We start from the raw sequence: 14,780 nt of genomic DNA, 5'->3' as shown, positions 1-14,780 counted from the left end.
ATTGCACGTATCCTGCAGGGGCCCCCCAGGATGGGCTGTGTCCCTCTGTGAGCAGCCGCTGTAATTTTATAGGTCAGAGCACAAGATGAAAATTCCGCAGTGATTTTTTCCTTTTTTTTTTTTTTCTTTTTGCATGCTCCCTGTTTTTTCAGTAAACATTCGTGGCGGTTTTTTGACTTTCTTGACAAGTTAAAAGCTGAGTCTCTCAGCAGTCCCAGCGATGCCATTTTCTCATATCTTTTCTTTCTCTCGTCTTTTTTTTTTTTTTTTTTTTTCCCTTTAATAATTTCTGAATGTTCATGTTGGTGACATAAATAAATAGCTGACACAGCCTGATCGAAATGTTTTTCAGGGGTGCCTCAAATCCCGTAGCCCTTGTAAAGAATTTGGAGTAGTCACAGAGATGAGAAGAAGGTGTTTTTTAAAAAGAGATTTTTTCCTCCTTTATTTACTGCATGTTTCATCTAGATAATGCTTGGAAGCCAAATAAATAGCAGATTAACTGTGTCCTTAGTGCTCTCTCCAGAGGAATATTTCCAAAAGGGCATTTTCCCCCGCGAGCCATTCGTCTCATTTCTTGTCATTCTCAGGGCTGTATATTTTTTTAATTGACACAGCACCTATTGGATTTTGATAACTGTGCAGAAAAGTGGATTGTGTCACAACAAAGCTCTAGGAACTTTAGGAACTACTTCCTGACACTCCTCAGAAAGCGGGGCTCGAGCACAGGACGGGATCTGTGTTTGATTCCCTGCTTTGATGTTAGGGTAGGGAAGCCACTGAACCCACTTCTGCCTTTTTTTTCCCCAGTTGGTATAATGGGAACAGTATGCAGGGGCATCCTGGGAGACTCGTTTCATTAACGTGCTCCGAGATAATCAGATGGGTGTCAGCGGAGGAAGAAAAAATACTCTTATTGCTCATTTTGATGCAATCTTTCATTTGGCGACGGGCACATGAAAGAGATAATTTGGATCTCGTAGTATTGCTGCAGCGAGATGAATGATTTCTTCTCATAATCTCCTCACTCTCACCTCATAAGAATTAGGGAGTTGTCAGTCTAAATCAGTGTGTGACACGGCTCGAGACTGATTCTGCCTGGCTCAGATGTGCCAGGTGGAGTCAGGAGCGTGGGTATGGAATCCATTAGCACTCGGGGAGCAGGGAGGTTTCCTTTCCCCTGCGGTGGAAAAAGGAGGGGATTTGTTTGTTTGGTTGGTTTTTTTACAGTATTTATACCTGGCATTAAAAAAAAAAAAAAAAACCCACCACAAAACTCTAACTTTATAACTACAGAACAGCAAGAGAGGACGTTACACAGAGTTACTAAATCATCATAGAACTGGAGACTTAAACCAAAAATTTCCAGTTTTCCTTATTTTAGAGTGATGATGTGAGCTCTCACACCTACGGCATTTTCTGCAGGGAATTTTGTGCAGCATCACGTATATCCAGCAACTCCTGGGGTGCAAAATGCAAAAAAGGAACCTGATTCCCTTGAAGACTTTGCTTTTGTTGTCCTCAGTCTTCTCATAACGTTTTGCCATGTGGGGACAACATAACTTTTTTTTTTTGGTAATATTGCAGAGGCACACGATAAAAATGGCTCAAACACCACAAACACAGCGTTGAGGCAGTGAGAACTGGCCGAGAGTGCCCTCAGGTGTGATACAGTCTGTGTTAGCAGTTTAGCCATTTATTATAAACTGGGGTGTATCTTCTCACCCCCAGCATCACATCCCTTGGCCTGCGGCGAGGGAGGTGGGTAAAATTAGGAGGGCACAATTTTCTTCTGGAAAGAAAAGCATGCTTTTTTAAAGAAATCCACCCAAATGTGACATTTTTTTCAGATATTAGTAATTTGAGAGGGAGCTTCCTCGTGGTGCTTCTGGCTGACCTGAGGCCTGAGGAGCCAAGTATTTATAGAACATCCCTATGGAGTGGTTACTTACTATTAATGGCATTAAAGAAAGGTTTGAGTAAATGAGGCAAAGTTCTTCTCCTTTCGGTGCTCCCTGCCACGCCAGGACTGCGGACTGGCTGATGTTAATAGATATTGTCACTAAAGTGCATGATGATCATAGAATCATAGAATTTTCTTGGTTGGAAGGGACCTTTGAGATCATCGAGTCCAACCAGAATTATTGTGGTTGGAAGAGACCTTAAAGATCATTTAGTTCCAACCCCCTGCCCTGGGCAGAGACACCTCCCACCACACCAGCTTGCTCCAAGCCCCCTCCAACCTGCCCTTGAACTGATCTTTGATCAAAATTTCAGAACAAGGTTTGAGCAGGAGCAGCACCGTCCCCTTGGATTTCTGTGCAGTTGTTGGGACATTCCCGAGGAAGGAATTTTTATTTATTGGGAATTTATTGGGAGGGAGGTGGGTGTTTCTGGGGCGAGTCCTGTGTCAGTATTTGAAGAGGGAGATGGCTTTTCCCAGGTGCCTGATGGGTTTGTTGGGGAGAGCTGAAGCACAAAGACACTAAACCTTGTGCCAAAAGTTTGGGAGGAAGGCTGGGCAGGAGGAACGTGGAGCCAGGTTTCTAGAGATAGAATCATAGAATTGCCCAGGCCAGAAGGGACCTCCAAAGGCCATCTAGTCCGACCCCCCCGCAGTCAGCAGGGACACCCCCAACTAGACCAGGTTGCCCAGGGCCTCGTCGAGCCTCTCCTTGAATATCTCCAGGGATGGGGCCTCAACCACCTCCCTGGGCAACCTGTTCCAGTGCTCCACCACCCTCACAGTGAAGAACCCTCTCCTAATCTCCAGTCTAAATCTGTTCCCCTCCGGCGTATCTCCTGCTTTTTACCCCTTTTCCTCTGTCTTTAGGGAAAAGTGGATCTCAGAGGGCGGGGAGGGGAGGGATGAGGGGATGCCAAGGAAGCTCCAGCCGAATTCCTTGCCGCTTCCTGTTAATTTCATACGGCTTTTGTTGTTGGTTTCTGTTGACGCTTTAGGTGAGGTCTGTCACAAATCCTACACGCAGTTCTCCAACCTCTGCCGCCACAAGCGGATGCACGCGGACTGTCGCACCCAGATCAAGTGCAAGGACTGCGGGCAGATGTTCAGCACTACCTCCTCCCTCAACAAGCACCGCCGCTTCTGCGAGGGCAAGAACCATTACAACCCCGGCGGCATCTTCGCCCCCGGCCTACCCCTGACGCCCACTTCCATCATGGACAAATCCAAACCCTCGCCCAACCTCAACCACGCCAGCTTGGGATTTAATGATTATTTTCCATCCCGCCCTCACCCGGGGGGTCTCCCCTTCTCACCCGCCCCCCCGGCCTTCCCTGCCCTCACGCCGGGATTCCCGGGGATTTTCCCCCCCTCTCTCTACCCCAGGCCCCCCTTGTTACCGCCCACGCAACTGCTCAAAAGTCCCCTCAACCACACTCAAGACGCCAAGCTTCCAAGCCCCCTTGGGAACCCGGCACTTCCCCTCATCTCTGCCGTCAGCAACAGCAACCAGGCTGCTTCAGGAGAGGAGAAATGTGAAAGCAGCCTGGAGAACTCCTACCTGGAGAAGCTAAAAGCCAGGAACAGCGACATGTCGGACGGCAGTGACTTTGAGGACGTCAATACCACCACGGGCACGGACCTGGACACCACCACGGGCACCGGTTCTGACCTGGACAGCGACGCGGAGAGCGACAGGGACAAAACGAAAGACAAGAGCAAACAAACGGAGAGCAAACCGGATTTTGTCAGCAGCTCCGTGTCCGCAAGCTCCACCAACAACACGAGTGAGATCCCTCTCTTCTATTCTCAGCATTCCTTCTTTCCTCCCCCCGAGGAGCACCTCCTGCCCACCACGGGAGCAGCTAATGACTCTATTAAAGCCATCGCCTCCATCGCAGAGAAGTATTTTGGGCCTGGCTTTATGGGGATGCAGGAGAAAAAGATGGGTTCGCTCCCGTATCATTCCATGTTCCCTTTTCAGTTCCTTCCCAATTTCCCCCATTCCCTCTACCCTTTCACGGAGCGGACCCTCAATCACAACTTGCTGGTCAAGGCAGAACCAAAGTCACCCAGGGACCTCCACAAAGTGGGCAGCACCAGCTCGGAGTCGCCCTTCGATCTCACCACGAAGCCAAAAGAGATTAAGCCAATCTTGCCGCCACCCAAGGTCCTGCCAGCCCCGTCCTCAGGGGAGGAACAGCCACTGGATCTGAGCATCGGCAACCGCATCCGGGCCAGTCAGAACGGGGGAAGAGAGCCACGGAAAAACCACATCTACGGGGAGAGGAAGCTGATGGCAAGTGAAGTCTTACCCAAGATTTCCCAGTCTCAACTGCCTCAGCAGCCATCCCTGCACTATGCTAAGCCATCACCCTTTTTCATGGACCCCATATACAGGTATTAACATACCCTGCCTTAAAGGGTTCCTCTAACGAGCTGATTTTCTAGCTGACATCACAAGTTGAGGCAGATGGGGGTGTAGGTTGTTTAGGAAGAGCAGTGAGAGGCTGCTGCAGCCCGTGGAGCTTCTCTCTCTCTGTCCCAGCACCTCAAACGTGCTGAGTCCCAAGGGCTGAGTGATTGAGAGGAGTGCTCGTAATCAATACGTATAAAGAACACATCCTTATTTTGATAAAGAAGAAACTTGACCTATTTAAGGACTCTCCCACGAGCCAACGCTAAGATGGCACTTCTGCTGGGGAAATTCCAGAGGTTTGATTCGATAAGAATGCAGAGTTCAGATGCCTCGGAGCCCGGGCTCTCATGGCTTGGGAATGAGTCAGGAGCCCTGGGAGCCTGGAAATGCAGCTCTCCCACTGACTGACTTGATGGCCTTTTGTCAGCCACTTCACCTTTCTTCCTCCCCAGCCCCCTTTTTCTTTCTAATTCCTTTTCTTAGAGTTTTTCAGTTCGTAAGAACTGAATTGGGGATGGACCCAGTCTTTTGAAACAGTTTTAAGTCCGGAGTAACTTAAGTTACTGTGTAAATATACCGTAGCGTGTTATTATCTGGATCTCTCCCAGATATGTTTCTTGCAAACTTACCTTCCGTAGAAGATAAGGAGGAGTTTCTAGTTTCTCTGGAAACGGATGGTTATTGAGGAAGGCCTGATTCATGATGTCATGCCCAGAATAAGCTGAACAGGAAGGCATGTCTAAGGCACGCAGTTATCCAAATGTCAGTTAAAATTCCAGAAGGAATGAATTCAGATGTCGAGGGGAGATTGGAGTCTCTTGTTTTAGAGCTTTTTATAAAACCTGTTTCTAAAGGAAAATTGTTTTAAGCTTTGCAGTGAGGGTACCAGTAACTTTGCTCATTGCTGTCTGGGCACTGGCCTCTGGTGTCCTCCTGCTGCGGATGAGATGGATGTGTCACGTAGAAAATACCATTTATTTTTAGCAAAGTCGAGTGAAAAGAGGTATCCCAGACTGTTTGATTTAGACATGAACAGGGCAATTAATTCTCCTTTAGGACAGGATGCTTCAGAGCATTTATTTCTTAGGTGGGTTTGGCGCAGAGGGCTCAGTGTCTGGTTGAACCCCGAGTTCCTGGAGGGGGTGCTTTATTCTTGCTTTACTTGAACCCAACATGCACCCAGTGCCCCCGGGCAGTGTGGGGACCCCAGTGGGGTGCAGAAACGGGTGTTTTCTCGGGGCTGGGAAGGCTCAGAGTCACCGCAGGGCGATTGTGTCAGCACCAAGAAGGTTCTCCTGAGCCTTCAAAGGGCTGCGAGCGGCAGCGGGTGGCGTGGGCTGGAGAGCAGCACCCATGTCCCTGCCTCCCCGCTATTGTGCGGGTGATAACTGTGGGAAAAGTGATGTCAACGTCTAGCCAGGCCAAAGAACTGTCAGCTGAGATGAGGATTAGAGAGCCCTGGTTGCTGGCTATTAAGAAAGCGTCTCTGGGCTTTGCCAGCTCTCTCGGGGTTGACGCTGCGTCTCTTGCTGACACGCTGACCATCTGTGATGGAAACGGCTACATCACAGCCCAGGACGTGTAACATGTTCTGTCTGGGGGGACCCCACCGTGCCCATCTCCTCCTGGAAAAATGATGTAAATAGTCCGGCGTTTGTTTTTGTAAAAAAGGAGCTTTTGGAAAAAAATAAAAATAAAAAAATAAATGGGATAGAAAGGCAAAAGCTCGGCGTTAGCTTTGGGTCCTGCCACCTCTGGGCATTCTCACTAGGAATGTTAAAATAACATGGGGTTGGAAAAGCCGTTGCCAATTAAAATAGCAGCCTGGGGAAAAACGTAAAGGTCCAGAAGACAGATGGAAGTGAAGGATGGGGGCATCGTTTGCTGCATTCCACGGGATGCATGTCGTTTCAGTAATACATTAAAATAGAAAGGCGGCGGTGGAGCTGCTTGCGAATCAGACTTCTGATGTAATGAGCTAAACAGCACAGCGTCCAAGTCCCAGCTTAAAAAATATGGAAATATTTTGTTTCTAAACTGCTCTTTATCAGACTCTCTCACATCATTTGGCTCCTTCATTTTTCTCCCAAAGGCCACTTAAATCCTTGACATTTTCTCCTGGTGATATAATTTAATGCAGCCAGACAGCCTGAAATCAGTGCAGTTTTTAGCTCAGCCTCGTTAAGGTAACGTTCTCAGGCACTGGCCTGAAAAGATCAGCTTAATCCTCTGCTGCGGATTTCGGCTCTGACGAGGGAGTTTGTAGGTTTGTCGTTGGTTTTGTTCCCCAGCATCGGTGGGAAACGCTGTCCTTGGGGTTTGTGCTGCCAAAGGGGGTGGCTGGGGGGCTGCCAGGGATGGGGGACATCCAGCCCTTCACCCCTTGGTGCTCCCTGTAATTTGCTTTTTTGCCTCGTGTCAGGGAGAAACTTTTTACACACTGTTTTCTAGGTGGTTGTTCTTCTGCAAACTCCTGCCCATAAAAACACGTGGCTTCCAGAAAACAAAAGTTCTGACTGCGTTTCAGATCCAGCTTTTCTCTTTTCTCCTACCTGAGAAAAAAAATAAAGAAATGCAGATTAAATCCAGTTTGCTAAATAGCACTCTGCAGGACTCTTCTTTTAAACTCTTTGGTAATTTTATCCACACACCAATCAGCTGAAATGCAGCGAAATAATTTTGCTCTCATTTATGCTGGACTAATATAAATTAAAATTACTCTTACTATTGGATTTCTGGTGGTTTAGCTGAGCTGGACTCTGTTCCAGTCATTTGAAGATGCAGCTGCATTTATTGGAGTTACTTTTGTAACACTTTTTCCCATGGAGGACATTTCACTTTCTTTTTTGGTGATTCTGCACCACGGTTTCACTGCGAGTACAATGTGTTGGGAAAGCAAAGCTAATATTTTCAAAAGTAGGAGCCTGACTTTGCAATCATTTCTGCAGAGCACGGTGCTTAAGGGTGGAATATTGAATGGGCTGAAGTTCTTCATCAGAAGAACTCGGGTTCTGAAGTCCCTTCAGAAATCTTCCACCGGTTCCTACCTTCTAAAACTGTTGTCCACACAATTGCTTGCCAAAGAAGCTCAATGCAAATTATATCTCAGCTGCAAGGGAGGAAATAAATATGAAACACCTAAAGGATTTCAGCAGGCTTGGGGCTGTGAAGCCTGACCCAGTGTTAACTCTTAAGAAAAAGACAAAGTCTCAAAGTCACATTTTTCCCATGCGGTGGCTGCCGCTGCGGGCTCTGGAGCTTCTCCCACTTAAACTTTGCTTTTGCTGTAAACGTAGTTTGTTTCATGACATTTCACAACAGCAGAGGTTTATAAACCACTAAAGCAAGGGCATTAGTTCTCACATAGAAAGATCAAAATGGGGGTTTTTTTAGTCGTCAGTCTGAGGGTCAAAAAATACTGCCCAAAGAAGGGGATCCGTTTTCATATCGTGTCTCTTGTGGGGTAACTTGTGGGTCATAATTCGTAACACCCAGTAGAAGGGGAAGAAAGACATTTATGTCAATGGGAGAAGAGCCTCATATATGTGATTTAAACACCTCTGCAAATGGTTTGGGTGTTTCTTTGTGGCCTGTAGCCCTGTGAGGTATGTAACCCTCTGTCTTGTTGTCCAGCAGGGTGGAGAAGCGGAAGGTGACAGATCCTGTGGGTGCCCTAAAGGAGAAGTACCTGCGACCCTCCCCGCTGCTTTTCCACCCCCAGGTAAGAGCAGTGACATTATAACACAGCGTGGGTTGGATGCCAAGGAGTTTGAGATGCAGCTGGTACCAACGGGTCACTCGGATCAGACTCTTTGTCATCCAGGGACCCAGCTGGAAACTCCACTGTTTTCCACCAGTTCCTCCCAGATAGTTTTAATTTCGTGCCTGGTTTATGGATGATGGTAGTTACACCTCACTGTTTCTTTTGCATTGAGAAGAGCAGGGCTGAGGTCTGGACAACTCCTATGGTCTGTCAAACCCCCCTTTCACCTGCCACAGTGCCTCCATAATTTTTCCATTGGGAACACCCCGTCCAGTCTTTTCCAGTAGTGCAAAGTGGAGAAGGACTGTCCAGCATCCAGGCAGTAGTGTTTTATACCTGTCTGACCTTCCCTTACACCATCTAGAAAGCGTGAAAGTGCAGGGCAGAGGAGGATGGGGGCTCAGTTGTCCCTGCTCCAAAGCTGATGGGTCACTTGATGGAGAACTTGTGTTCTCTCCTTCCTGCACCGCTGCTCTGGTTTCCCTTCTTCTGACAACTGATGGCTCAACTTTGCTCCCTCTGCCTCTCCCTCGGCTGTGAGTCCCTGCAGAGCAGTGGGAAGCAGCTTTCTGGTGGGAGAGTGGACCAGGATCTCCAGCCCCTCAGCCCACGGTGCGGCCGGGCCGGACACTTACCCAGAGAGTGTGAAGGACACAGCCAAGTCCTGTGCAACCAAGGCCTTCTGTGAAATCAACCCAGTTTACAAACCCCCTTATCTTACAGGCAATAGCTAAACTCTCCCAGCAGCAGTGTTATTCTCTGCCCTCAGGATTGCAGAATCACAGAATGATGTGGGGTTGGAAGGGACCTCTGGAGATCATCTCCTCCAACCCCCTGCCAGAGCAGGTCCACCCCGAGCAGGTCCCACAGGAACGTGTCCAGGAGGGTTTGAATGTCTCCAGAGAAGGAGGCTCCACCACCTCTCTGGGCAGCTTCTTCCAGGGCTCTGCCACCCTCAAAGGGAAGAAGTTCCTCCTTATGTTTAGGTGGAACTTCTTATAGTCAAGTTTGTGCCCGTTTCCTCTTGTTCTGTCCCTGGGCACCACTGAAAAAAGCCTGGCCCCATCCTCCTGAAACCCACCCTTGAAATATTTATAGACATTGATCAGATCCCCCCTCAGCCTTCTCTTCTCCAGACTAAAAAGACCCAAGTCCCTCAGCCTCTCCTCATAGGAGAGATGCTCCAGGCCCCTCAGCATCTTGGTGGCCCTTGTGAATTCCTCACTCCAGAAAGGTAATGGGTGAGTTCTGCCACTCACTGCCCCACGTCCCCCCTGGTCACCAGCTCTGCTCCGTCCCTCCCGCAGCGAGCCCAGGCTGGGAGCCGAGCTCTGCGGGCATTATTCTACCCTCCTTTATATTCACATCCATTGTTCTCCTCTGCTCATGTTTCCCACCTTAGATAAATAACTTGCAGGTTTGTGAAAGCTGGATCCTGGTTGCTTTCACAGCTAAACTTAGTTCCCTCATTGTTTCGCATCAGCCTCAGAGTTTGGTTAATAACTTCCCCCGATTTTTCCTTCGTGGAGGCTGGATAATGGTGACAGGCTGGCCAGGAACATCCTGTGTTTGTGTGAGTTAGAATAGTGGGGAATATCTGCCTGTAAAGAATCTGATAGCGGGGAGGAGCTAGTGTGGCAAAGCAACCCGGGGAGACGATGAGAAGGGAACGGGCCCTGAGCATTGGGTGGAAGGTTATTAACATTGTTCCCGAAATCCTGACCACGTCCTCTTCCCATGGCAGTGAAAAGATGTGGAAGGTCTGGTTATCTCTAACGGCTTATCACGCGGAATAGCCTAAAATTTACAATCACTCCAGCCCGAAACTTCCTGGTAACTGATTTTTAAGAAAGCGGGTTGCTGGGTGAAGATCACTTGGTGTGGAGAGCTGCTGTTCCCAGGGTAGGTCAGCAGATGGGTGTTCCAAACACACTGAACCCAGGCAGGTCATTTCTTCAAGAATATGTGAGGTTTTCACTACCAGATCCTCCTCCGATATTAACCTGGATCTTTTCCTAAGGAATCATCTTTTCAGGGCTTCATATTTTCAGGGAAATGATATTTTCAGGTCTTCTTCCTTAGGACCAACGTTCCCACACTGGGTCAATTAGAGACAGGGTCTACCAGTGTTCTGGGTCTGGTCTCAGCCTTTTCTTCCCTGAATAATTCCTGGGTGGGATGGGATTAAGCCAAAAGACGTGGTAAAGACTGAGGGGTCTGGTCTCAGCCTTTTCTTCCCTGAATAATTCCTGGGTGGGATGGGATTAAGCCAAAAGACATGGTAAAGACTGAGCATTCAGAAGATGATTTCTCTCTCAAAATGCATTTCAGGCAACTTGCCTTTCTGAGCCAGGCACTGACAGTAGTTTCTCTGCTCTGATGGGAGTTATTCTTCCATTGTCTATTTTAAATGAAAATCTGGACAACATAAATAAACGGTGTAACTTTTTGATAACTTAATGGGAAACCTTTTCTCACCTGTTAAATTTCTTTTCTTCTCCCCTTCTTTTTTTATTATAACCAGGCGGTTGTTCCCTAAATAGCAAAGTGCCTTTACCCACTGGAGAGGGCTATGGCCGGTGTTTAGAATTTTAAAATAAGCCTAGGGCTATCAAGCCAGCAAACATCTCTGACTAAGTGCCTAAAGAACAGGGCACAACAAAAGATATCTCCAGGTACCCCGGCGCAGGGCTGAGTGGCACAGCTCTGAAAGATCCGGATAGCATTTTAACGTGATGGTTTTGTTACATGACTGGCAGCTGGGGCAGAGCTTTTGCTGTAAATGATCAAGTAACCTTTTCAAGTGGCTGGCGCTAAGTATTACTTACTATTTATCATGGGCTGGGAGCCTCCAACTAAGGGGCCGTGGATCTATTATCGAGAAATGGGTTTTACTACTCCTCTTTTTTTTTACAGCTTATGAATGGTTGTCAGCCTTCCACAATGTATTCGGCGGTGATTAAGACAACTTTTTTTATAGTCGTACATTTTAAACAATATCTTGGCTCTCTTTCCTTCCCCCCCCCGAGCCCAGTTTAATAAAGTGTAAACGTGCAAAAGGTCAGCCCTTCCTGTACAATAGAGCATCTACTTTTGATATATGGCTTCCTACTGCCTTCCGCTCGCTCGCTGTCCCCAGCTCTCCCCGCTCGGGCTCCCACTCCCCCCCAGTGCTCCCAGTCCTTCCCGGTGATGTCACCCGCAGCGAGGAGGCAGCTTTATTGCTGCCTTGGTTGGTTTATCCCTGTTTTCTGCTGGGGATCTCGAAAGTGCTCTCCAGAGTGCAGAAAACTGAACGTTGGGAGATGTCAGCATGGTCCTCTGAGATGCGTTTCTCGCATGGATTTGGATTTCCTCTTTTGCTCTAATGAAAGTAAAAGTGCTTTTTTTTTAGGTAGGATTTTAACATATATCTTTTTTTTTTTCTTTTTTGGCACACAGACCAGCTTTTTTCTTTCCCTTTTTGCTTTCCTGTTCTCCTATATTTCCAGGTTTTCCCCTTTCTCCCTCTTTCTGGTGTGGTATTTAATGCAGTGAGATCATGGCCATTGCCAAGTCCCACAAACCAAGGTAGATAAAGGTCCCTGGAGATGTTCTGTTTGGTGTCACACCACCAGGCCCGTGTCCCTGCTGCCCCCATCCCACCAGGCTCTCCATGTCCCCCGAACCATACCTCCTCCAGCAGCAGCTCAATTCCATTTGGCTGGAATTCCCTTTCACTCCAGAAGCTCAGCCACCTCCTGTCCATCCTTCCATCACCCTTACTGGCTTCTGAACCTTTCTTATATATATTTAAGATGTTGGCCTCTTCACTGGGCAACTTCTCTGTGGACCTGCTCCATCCTGAGCCTGATCTTAACTCCTGTTCCCCATCTGCTCCCTCTTCACCCCTCCAGCCTCTCCTCCTCCTCAGCCCCAGGTCAGTGGTCCCCGTGCTCCCTCCAGCTCCGCTTTGGCCAGGATTCTTCTCCAAACTCCTCTGTCCTCTCCAGCCTGGCCTCTCCTGCCTGCCCGTGGCTCGGGGTGGCTGCCCCTCTGTGGTGGGGGGACGGATGCTGTCTGAGAAATCAAACCTCCTTGCGTGCCAAGACCTGGGTTTGGGTTTGAGGAGGGCTTGGGTGGTGAGTTCTGCCTCCAGCAGTTGACGGTGGTGTCTCACTGCAGCGTCGTCCCTGGAAAAAGGGAAGCCAAGCGTTTTCTGAGATACTTTTTAATCTGAAATGCTGAAAGTAAACACATGCACGTTGCAGAAGGTAAACAAGCACCTACTGTCTAAGGTCTGGTGGTTACTGCAGGGCTCTGCTGGTTGTTTCCGAGTTCTCTGATCCCGACAGGCTGTTTCTCTCTTTCCTGGTGGGATTTGGTGGCTCTGTTGCCCGCTGTGCAGCTCTTGTCTGAGGGCAAGAGCAAGAAACATCAGCACCAGGCTTTGACCCAGGCACTGGTGCTCAAAAGGCATGTTTTATGCATCAGATCTTGTTCTTCCTGCGGGTTTTCCTGACGTGGGGTCTCGCCTTGCACTCGTAGATGTCAGCCATAGAGACGATGACGGAGAAACTGGAGAGTTTTGCAGCCATGAAGGCAGACACCGGCACGTCCCTGCAGCCCCTTCCTCACCACCCCTTCAACTTCCGATCGCCGCCCCCCACGCTCTCCGACCCCATCCTGCGCAAGGGCAAGGAGCGATACACCTGCAGGTAAGGGACCAAGCCCCCCAACCCGGTGGGGTGGCCCTTGGAGAAGGCCTCTCCAGCTGGGACGCTCCGTCAGACACCAACAGAGCAGCTTGACATGGACATCTTCAGTGTCCCGGCAGGGGTGGGAGGGAAAAAACAAGGAGCAGCAGAATTAGAACAGAGCGTTCTGATGACTAATTCGCTCTGAAATAGCTTGTTTTGTCTGGTAGAAAAATCAGCATCTTCTATTTTCTTTGTAATTTTTAATAACCTTGAGAGCAGATCTGGAGATTCTCAAGCAAACAGCCTTTTCCAAGCCAAGTCTCTTGTGTGTGGTAGCAAATGCCACAGTTTCCAATGCGAGTGCAATCTCAGCCGTGGCCAGGCTCAGCTATGCAAAAAATAATGCGATTTTAAAAAATGCCATGGAGTAAACCACACTTTGAAACACAGTTGTATCCACAGAAAATACTCACGTCTCCACCACGGCTCTAAAAGCTGGTGCCAGAGCAGGTCACTGGGGACTAAAAGCCTGTATCTGCTTGTGCAGCTTTACCTGCAGCTACTGGGGGTTCTTGGGGTGGCTCCCACCGCATCTTTCTTGGGTGCAGTAAGTGGGTAGAGGTTTTGTTTGATGTGTTCATCAAACTCTTACGTTCAACTTTGCCACAAAAGCTACAGGCTCAGAATTCAGTTGAGTACTAAGAAATTTGAGGTTTCTACCTACAATAAGGACTAAACTTAGATACACACTAGCAAGTCAATATTTGAATTGTCATTGTTGATTAACACTGGCATTACCCATTCATCTCAAAGACATCTGAAGGCTCTCAATGTCTCTTAAATTTAGAAAATCCACTCATATGTTCCTTCTACAACATTAAGCATCGGGTTTCATAGTCACAGAACGTAACCCTCCATCCTTAATATTTTATTTCCCAATTAATGCTTTTATTTATACCTCCCTTCCTTTGGAGTTTGCTATGAATCAGATCTGTGGTGGAACACAGTTCCTGCTCTTATTTCATTTCCTACTGCTGCCTTGCCTTCTTCCAAGCAGACTGTTGGACTCCCAGCAGCACATCCTGAGAGCAGTAGCACGATGGTTTGGGTAGCTGCAGCGTTTACCCAAAAGAAAATTCTGTGGATTTTGAGAAGGATGATGGAGTAGATCTGTACGATAAGGAACTAAAGAGGGATATAAAGGAGATCTATAAAAATCCGAAGCGATGTGAATAGGCAGTGATTAAATGCTCTTTTTCCTAGTGCAGAAGGAGGTAGTATGGAATGCAGCCACAGAGCTCAGACAAGAGGGAGGTTCTTTTACACCCCACAGAGCTCAGCAGAGGAACTCACTGCTGTGGGAGGCTGTGGGTGCATTCAGAAAGCTTCCAGAAAAATAATGGGAAGAAACTGAGCTGAGGGGAGACCTTATCAATGCCTACAAGTATCTCAAGGGAGGGTTGAAGGAGGAGGGAGCCAGACTCTTTTCAGTGGTTCCCAGTGAGAGGACGAGGGGCAACGGGCACAAGTTGGAACATAAAGGGTTCCACTTGAATATGAGGAGAAACTTCTTCACGGTGAGGGTGACAGAGCCCTGGAAGAGGCTGCCCAGGGAGGGTGTGGAGTCCCCTTCTCTGGAGATCTTCAAGCCCCACCTGGATGCTCCTGAGTAACATGCTCTGACAAGCTCTGGGCAATCCTGCTTCAGCAGGGGGGTTGGACTGGATGATCTCTATGGTCCCTTCCAACTCTAAAAATTTAGTGAAATTCAGTGAAACTCGGGAAAAGGGCATGGAACACAACTATTCAACCTTAGGCTGAGGGGGATCTTCACCTTTGGGTGGAAGCTGGGATGGGGATGGGTGACCACAACCTCGCTGTGTCCCGGTGTGCTTGGTTTGGGAGCGGTGTCCCTGGGAGGTGGTGGTGGAAGGGCGGCAGGACTCGTGCAGTGAT

General features: G+C 48.3%; 1 protein-coding gene across 1 annotated transcript in view; it reads left to right on the top strand.

Annotated features, from left to right (window-relative positions):
* Positions 1–14,780, top strand: part of PRDM16 (PR domain containing 16) — a 408,246-nt gene that overhangs the window by 356,837 nt on the left and 36,629 nt on the right. The window contains exons 9-11 of the mRNA XM_014943939.1: positions 2,962–4,363; positions 8,016–8,103; positions 12,673–12,842. Coding sequence (XP_014799425.1) covers positions 2,962–4,363; positions 8,016–8,103; positions 12,673–12,842 — 1,660 coding nt within the window. The remainder of the gene's footprint in view (positions 1–2,961; positions 4,364–8,015; positions 8,104–12,672; positions 12,843–14,780) is intronic.

Source organism: Calidris pugnax, unplaced genomic scaffold (genome assembly GCF_001431845.1).
Source record: "Calidris pugnax isolate Ruff unplaced genomic scaffold, ASM143184v1 scaffold129, whole genome shotgun sequence".
In the NCBI taxonomy this organism is placed as follows: Eukaryota; Metazoa; Chordata; class Aves; order Charadriiformes; family Scolopacidae; genus Calidris; species Calidris pugnax.
The sequence above is the reverse complement of the archived record's forward strand: the minus strand, read 5'-3'. Positions and strand labels throughout refer to the sequence as shown.